Source organism: Halyomorpha halys, unplaced genomic scaffold (assembly GCF_000696795.3).
Source record: "Halyomorpha halys isolate HHAL.00 unplaced genomic scaffold, Hhal_1.1 Scaffold943.1, whole genome shotgun sequence".
In the NCBI taxonomy this organism is placed as follows: domain Eukaryota; kingdom Metazoa; phylum Arthropoda; class Insecta; order Hemiptera; family Pentatomidae; genus Halyomorpha; species Halyomorpha halys.
In genome coordinates, this window is record NW_027114150.1 from 549,086 (window position 1) to 557,245 (window position 8,160).

At 30.3% G+C, this 8,160-nt stretch overlaps 1 protein-coding gene across 13 annotated transcripts in view; it reads right to left on the reverse strand.

The window, feature by feature from the left end:
* Hr4 (Hormone receptor 4) overlaps positions 1-8,160 on the reverse strand; it is a 173,287-nt gene that overhangs the window by 39,180 nt on the left and 125,947 nt on the right. For 12 of the 13 annotated variants that reach the window (XM_024358469.2, XM_014431076.3, XM_067051393.1 and 9 more), the window contains one exon: positions 5,594-5,696. In XM_024358469.2, coding sequence (XP_024214237.1) covers positions 5,594-5,696 — 103 coding nt within the window. Of the gene's footprint in view, positions 1-5,593; positions 5,697-7,483; positions 7,530-8,160 lie in introns of those variants that run through there. The other variant, XM_067051397.1, reaches the window with a different exon arrangement.

Here is an 8,160-nt window from a genome sequence, read left to right on the forward strand (position 1 = left end):
TTTTTCTTTGGTTTAGTAGTCTACATCAATTGTATTAATGAATGCTTGGAACACAAATACTTATTATCCTTAATTGTGGAAGCTTGTTTCAGTTTTCTATAATAAAAACCATAAAATGAAAAAAAATTCAGATGATATTTTTTCCTTTTCCTATGTCGGCCCAAGACTCCCGTTGGAGTCCTACACTGCAGATTATATTTTAATTATATTCAGATTTATTATTGTCTGAGTCATTTAAGAAAACGAACAATAATGTAATTAGCTCAGGTATTTCTATGAAAGAATAGTATCCAACGAATTTTTATTTAAAAGAAAAATTTTAAAGCCGAATATACCCGAATATTAAAACAAAACAGATAGAGCCCTATCTAATACAAACTGATTTCAATGTTTTTATATATTTTTCGCCCAAGATCATTTCGTTATTTATTAAAAAAAAATATGAGGGACATTCCGCGTTCCATTGAAGATGTCCCAGAAGCGGGCGTCCCTCAAGGATTCCCCTTCTCTTACTTGCCAATGACAGAATTTAATCATCAAGGTATATATCGCTCTGCGTTGTAGTTCCCCTGATCTCATTTAAATTTTTGACTGTACGTATTTAACGAAATGAAATAGATTAAATAAAATTTCATCTAGTAATGTAGACCATTGGTTCTGAACCAGCGGGTAAGGATGGCAATATCCATACATATAAGGAAATGATCAGAAAGCGGAACTCACAAGAAGAAGTGAGTGGATCAAAGCGTAATATTTGAGCAAATAAAGAGGTCTTTGTATTTAAGAATATTTTAAATACCCATTTCTCCAAGAATCGTCTTCAATTTTTGTAAACCTTATTAAATTGTGGCAATTATCAGAAATTAAAATTGAGTTATTCAGTCTAAAATATGAAATAAATTAATATTTTGTACCCAATAATTTCTGTATTTGAACTAAACAATATAATAAGTTATTTCTGAAGAAACTACCTATTGGTACCACTATAACAACATTTCTGCATTGGAAGGTCTCGAGACCATCTTCTTTTCTGGCGCCTATGGGTCAGAAATAAGGTTAAAAACGAGTGGGTCTAGTTATTATGGCAAAACTGATATCTAGGTTAGGTATATAGGCCTTACTATAGTCATGTAAATGAGCAGATACAATGTAAAAATATTTGTAAATCGGCATTAAACTCGATTATAAAAGCGGAACATTTAAGCTTGCGGTGTATAAAACAAATCTTTATATACACCACACATTATTCTTCCTATAATTTAATATACTCCTACTTTTCTTTTTAACTATAGTCAGCAATGTTTGTCCTTAGAAGCTAAATTACTAAAGAGCCTGAAACGTTTTGCTTTTACTTCCAGAAGCACGCTACCCACCCTTAAGATTACGTTTCCTAGAATCGATTTCTAGAAGGAGGGAAAGAATTTGAGAACCGGATGCGGGAAGCAGAAAACTGACATGGGAGTGAGTCAGTAGAACTCTCACTTATTCTAGGTCAGCTGATTCAGAGGAGTCCGTCTTGGACCGTTATTGGGCTGAATAGAAATCGCCTTGTCAGAATATTTAAACGGACTCTTCCACAAGATGAATGGTCACAGAAGGAAAAAAAAAAATGTATTGTTCCGTCCAGTTATATCACTAACTATTCAAAATCACCAACCCAATAATTATAATTGTAGGAAATCACAAATAATCCTTTATTTCAGAAAGAAAATGAGTCAACAATTATCGTTTTTACTTTTTTGGCAAAACCGATTCTATCTTTATATATTTTTTTACTTTATTTACAGATATATATTAACATCTGCCATAGACCTGGGCAATGAGCAATAGTGGTAATTGTACAATTTCATACAAAAAAATGAATAAAAAATAAATTAATAAATAAATAAAATGTCTATATGTATATCAACAGTAAAATAAAATGAATATAATCAAACTAAGTAAAATAAATTATATACAATATTTATCATTATATTAGTCATATAAAGAGACCAAATCTGAGTAAAAATATAAAATAAATTTATCGCCCATTTTAGGAACGTAATAAGTCCCGAATTTAGTGACAATTCCAAAATAAATTGAACTAGTAGAAGTACTGAAGTGAATTTTTTAACACTGCAGCAGTCACATGTCATATGAGAGATGCCAAGGGAACAATTGTAAGGCTATAGTCTGTTTCTACTATCCTCCAAGAGTAATGACAGTGTTGCCATGGTTTCCTGTTCTTTCAAGAAGGATTGAATTAAAATCAGAATCATCTTTGAAACCACAACCGACTAATTTTGTACCTAAGCCAGTATCTTGGAAATATATGATTTTTTTAAATACCAAATATTGCTTAGATTAATACACAAATAATAATTTAGTGAATGGAAAAAAATAATCAACTTCATTTTACATCTTTCAGGTTCCTATAAATTAAAAATTAAGGACATTTAATAAATACCTGTCAGATTTATTTTATCATTATTTATCATAAATATTATTTTATCAATATTTATTGAACTGAGCTGCAACAGACTGAGAAAATGTTGATTAATACCCAAAAAATAAAAACCAGCTTTTAAAATTTATATATTCAATAAAATGTTTAAAAACAATTATAAATCCTCTTATCAGTCATAGATCTAATAAATAAAAAAAGTGTGGAAAACTCTTCTTTTGTCTATTAAATAAAATAATAATTGATTTTATGATTTTAATATTTATTTTTTTCCAAGCCTAGCTCTTTAAAATTTAACTTGAACGAAATTAGAATAGATCTATTATTAACAACTTTATTATGATTGTTAAGTTCTTTTTTATTGGAATTCATTTTTAATTATTAAAAATTCAAAATGATCGAGTAAAAAATTCATATCATATTTAACTCATATTGTTAAAAAAACAAAACAACAAATATGTAATACTTCGTTTTTTATTTTGGAAAAAAATGACGATCAACAAGCTTTTCAGGAGGATCCAAATAATGTTTTCTTATACATCCTTTATTCATTGGTTGTTATCTCTTCTGTTTTCTTTTTAGCCCTGATGAAGGCTAGAAACTCTGGCCGGAACGTTGGCATTAATATATAAGTGTTTACTTATTTGTGTTTTACTTTGACCGTACCCCAACCATCTTCTCCTTATACGTATCGTCCGCGGTGAACAATCTTCTCATCATAATTTAATCTAAAATCGTTTTTAACTTAGTCAAAATAATATAAAATTTAAAAAAAAAATTTACATTATAAAGTTTTAACAGTTATGTGTTTTTAAAAATGATTTTTGGGTGTACCATAGATTAATCCATCAAATCCTATTGTCACACAACTCTGAAAGTGAATAAAAATAAAAAAAAAAAAAACTTTAGTTTACTATAAAAACTGCTACAAACAAAATTCGGAAAAAAAACAACAACATTAATATATAATTTAATTTTGAACAATATAGTTTTAATTTGGTTCAAAGGGTTTTCCCTCAGGATTTTTTGATACTTAATAATTAGAATGGAACTCTAATTGTAAAAACTGTCACCCATAATATAGGTTTTTTCCCGGTTCACAGCAATCCTGAAAAAATTCCATTTGTATATATACACACACACATAAACATTCACACAAACATATATTACAAGTGAAAATATTATCATTGCAGGACATGGCGTGGGACAGGAAAAGGAAGAAGAGATAAGAAAGCTCTAGACAATCATCAGACTCAGCGCGGCAGTTTCCCGGTTGGAAGTTTTCCAAATTTCCACCCCCACCCATCCCACCCAGGTCAGAGCGAGTTCAGAGCCCGGGAAATTCTAATATTGGAGGTGTCTTGGGCTTTTTTTAACCCACCATTCTTCCGCGTTCCCGCCCATTCTGAACCACCTATCCTCGATACTCATTATAGTAAAGCCTTTTTATTAATAGGATACAAGAATCTAGTTTTAATATTAATGACTTTTATGAAAAAGAGAAAAACTAAAAAGGAATTATTCTTTTTTTAAATTATCCTACACTCTAATAATTAACAGCATGAAAATAAATTTTCTTTATGTATTTCCTTTCATTAATTCTAATCTTTATCTACGTTATTGAGTAGACATTTATGTTTATCATTTCCTTTATAAGTAGTTGTACATAATGAAACTTTATTATTGATATATGGCATATGCGTGATTTTTAATATTTTACAACAGAAAAACATTATGATTTACTGATTATAATTATTATAATACATTCAGAATCCAACCACAAAGCCTTTAGTTTCTAAAATATCAACAAACAATTTACCAAACAATGTTTCACTAATTTAGGCATCAAAAAGAAAAGAGCACGCTATAAAAGATACGCAAAAAAAAAAAAAAAAAAATACAGCAAATCTCTTATCAACAGGATATGCAAACTGTAAATCACTACTAACAACTACTGAAAGGAAAGGGAGGTAACCGCTGAGAAAGTTTAAATTCTAACAGCTGATCATCAGGAACCTATATATAAAAATAGACATATTTAACTACTTAACATTTACTAAAATTCCATAAAATTAAGCAAAAATCACAATTATACAGGAAAAGTAAACACAGAAGGGAAAAAAAGGTGAGGAAGCAGACAATGAGTAGCAGCTCCTTAAGTCGTATAGACCTAAATGTCTCCTCCTTGTGATAAGCAAGGTCCTGGAAAACCTTTTTAAGACCAGTCTAGCGCCAGTTCTTGCAAGTGAAAGACACCCACAGTAATACGAATCCATAAGAGCAAGGAAACCGCATATGCTGATATTTCGTTCGGACGCTAAAGGGAGAGAGGAGCATGATGTTGCTCCTTTTTGACATGTTTTCCGCTTTTGACTGCGTCTGGAGGAGTAGCGTATTCGTGTGTACCCCATATTATAATACCCAAATACAATGGCCATGAGATATGCGTCCTCTGCCATTCGCCGGAACCTTAAACATCGGCAAAAAAGCAGGTTTGCGACGGTTCATCGGATAGTGCTGCTGCGAGTAACTAGACCATACCGGAGTCCTTCTGCAAGAAGACATGTTGAAACATACATACAGGAAATAATGCTCACCAGGTCTGCCAGAAAATCTCCGGACAAGAAAAAGGGAGGACTCTAGAAAATGGAAAACTGCTGTCCAGGAGGAAACGATGGAAGAGTGGAACCGGCGGTGATAACGACCCCGAATGGATCTACCTTAAGGAAGCACTTTTCCACTGTTAAATCACGATATGAAGCAAAACCCAGACCACTGAGCATGTGGACTTTCCAGCCAAGCTTCATCGCCATTGAATGGATGTCGAACCCAATGCCCTCATTGGGGAGTGCCAGGAACTGCTGAGCACATAATTGTTGTTTGATGGTGTTCCGTTTCTAATAAATATGTCTTTTTTTGCTGTTGGTAAGAGATGCGCAAGGTTTATCAGAGCATACATTATATATGTACCGACGATGCCTGAGCTGGTGAAACGTTGTTTGCTGATGTTTTATTGATTATATGCACTGTAGTTGGAATTTTCCAATTGTATCCAAAAAATATTTTAATTACCTTTCATTATTGTGTATTATACCTATAATTTATATTACATATGATATTATATTATATTATATATTATTATGTTATTACCTGTTGACCTGGACAGGACTCCCTGGAGTCTGCTCCGGCCTGACTGGAGAGCCTGGAGCCCCCAGTTCTGGAGACGACGTACTCGTCTCAGCCACGCTCTCTCCTGTGCACAAAGTTCCAGAATTAATTTTAAATATCATTATTATAGGAGCAACAAGACTAGTAATAATTCAGTCAAACTTAATAATAAAATATTATTTTTTATAGCCCCGTTACATGCTCAAGCAATAAACGCATTTGACACAAACAACCATAAATCACTGTAAAACTAACAGGCTCGACTTACTTCCTCCTTAGAGCTATAAGGTCATCTATATTGTTATAATATATTTGTATCTTATTTCCGCCTATAATTCTGAATTGATTTGGGCGTATAACATCTAATTTTGTTAGGAATTCCGTCATATAAAGATTTTTCCCATAGTCTTTATTTTCGACAATTTAAAAACTTCTACTTCTAACTTTTAAACTTTTAAGAAATTTATATCTTAATGCCTCTGTCACAACATCGAATTTAATTCAAACTATTTTGTACACTACGTTTTAATTAGTTGATCATTACAGAATCTAATATTTAAACAAAAAAAATTTTAAAAATAAATAAATGATTTATTGGTTAAGAAAAAAAAATGCCAGATCAAATGTTTTAATAACTATAAGAAAAATATAGCCTAAACATATTAGAGAAAGGACTACGAATAAAATTTGATTTTGTGACTCAAGTATATGTTTAATAATAATAATAAAAAAAAAAAAAAAGATAATTAAGAGAAAGATAATTAGCAACAATAAAATAAAATTAAAAAAATATATATAAAGTGAAATTACCCCTCTTTCAAACAAATTTTGTTGAAAATTATTAAAAACATTACTGGACATGCTTGCCTACATTAAGGTCTTTTTTCATATTTAATCACGTTAAAGGTTAAATTTATATGAAAAAGATACATTTTCATATTTATATAGAAGTGTTGGATAAAAAGTAATTCCAATTATAATTACGGCATTTTGGAATTATAGAAAAAAAATTACAATTACAATTTTAATTATTAATTGAAACTATTTAGTGAATTACAATTCCAGTGACTGGAAGTAATAACCTTTACTAATTACAACCGTGTGTAATTGCGATTATTTGTTGTCAATATATTTATCTATAAATTGTTATTAAAAATCTCTAATTACTTAGACTTTTTGAATTTTTTTTAAATCTAACCAGAATTTTTTTTCGAATTTCGCAAAAAAAAGAGATTAAATGTCTTTGCGTAATGGACGAAAAAGATTTAGGATGATAATATATTTGTTTGTTTGTAAAATTCTAAATTCATAAGTCTGGAATTTAATAATTATTTATAAATATAAGATTAAATCAGTAACTAAGAAAATTGGGAGCATATGCGTTATCACACAAATTATAAAAGTTAATGTTGGAGAGATTTAAAAATTTCGTTAAGAAATTACGTAAGATGATTTAACACTAAAAAAAAAATTAAAATATTAATATTACCCAATTTATTCATAAACTATCAAATTGATAACAGACTATATAACTCAAAATTTCTACGGCTTAATTTTATATTTTTTTGTCCAAAGTAAAAATGTAATGCTGCTAACAGGAAGTTAGATCTTCTTGATCAGAGGACGTCTACTGGACGAATAATAATTAAATAAAGGTTTTAAACAATAATAGGTTTATTAAAAATAGCAACGAAGAATTGAAAAGGCATGCCAATAACTTAATGAAGAGTACAAGACGAAATATATTTTCAAGTCGCTTCTGGAAACTGAGACATTCAGTTACCAAAAACGAATTGACACCGTTTACAAACACCCATAAAAAATACAAAAATAAATATATATTATAAATAAACAAAAAGATATAATAATTACAGAGGGAAGAAGACCTTATAGATACAGACAGGGCTGGAGAAGTGCGCAGTGTTTACAAGCAGGGTAGACCTTGGCAACCCCCTCCCTTCTCGCCTTTCCAGGCCCAAATCCTTACCTCTTATCGTAATCCATAGTATCTATAGCAGGTACTGCTACAGGAGAAGGGTATACTGGGGCAAGGAGGAGGAAGCTTTATGGCTAGACGATCAGCCGGACTTCGAACTAGACAACGGATTAAGAGTTAATCCGAATATTCATCAAGTAATACGTTATAGACCTTCAAAGCCCGAGAGCTGGTTAGGAAAACAAATTAATTTATTTCACCCCCATTTTTAATTACTTAAATGAAAATTATATATAGTTACTGGACAAAATTAATGAATCTGTCAACCATATTTAAGGAGGATAAGAAAAAAATAACTGTTACAAAAAACTAATTTTTATTAGTATATATCATTAAAACTACAATACTTAAAAAACGTAATAAAATCCTTCGTAAAATCCTCAAAACGTAATATAACATCAATTAAAGTAGAGTAGATTTTCTGAAATATGAGCCCTGATAGAGCTATTTACATTCAATAGTCATAATTTTTTCTAAATAATCAAAAATCGATGATATATCATTTTCAAAGCACAAGATTGCTTTTCTTAAGAAATTTTCAATGATTAACTAA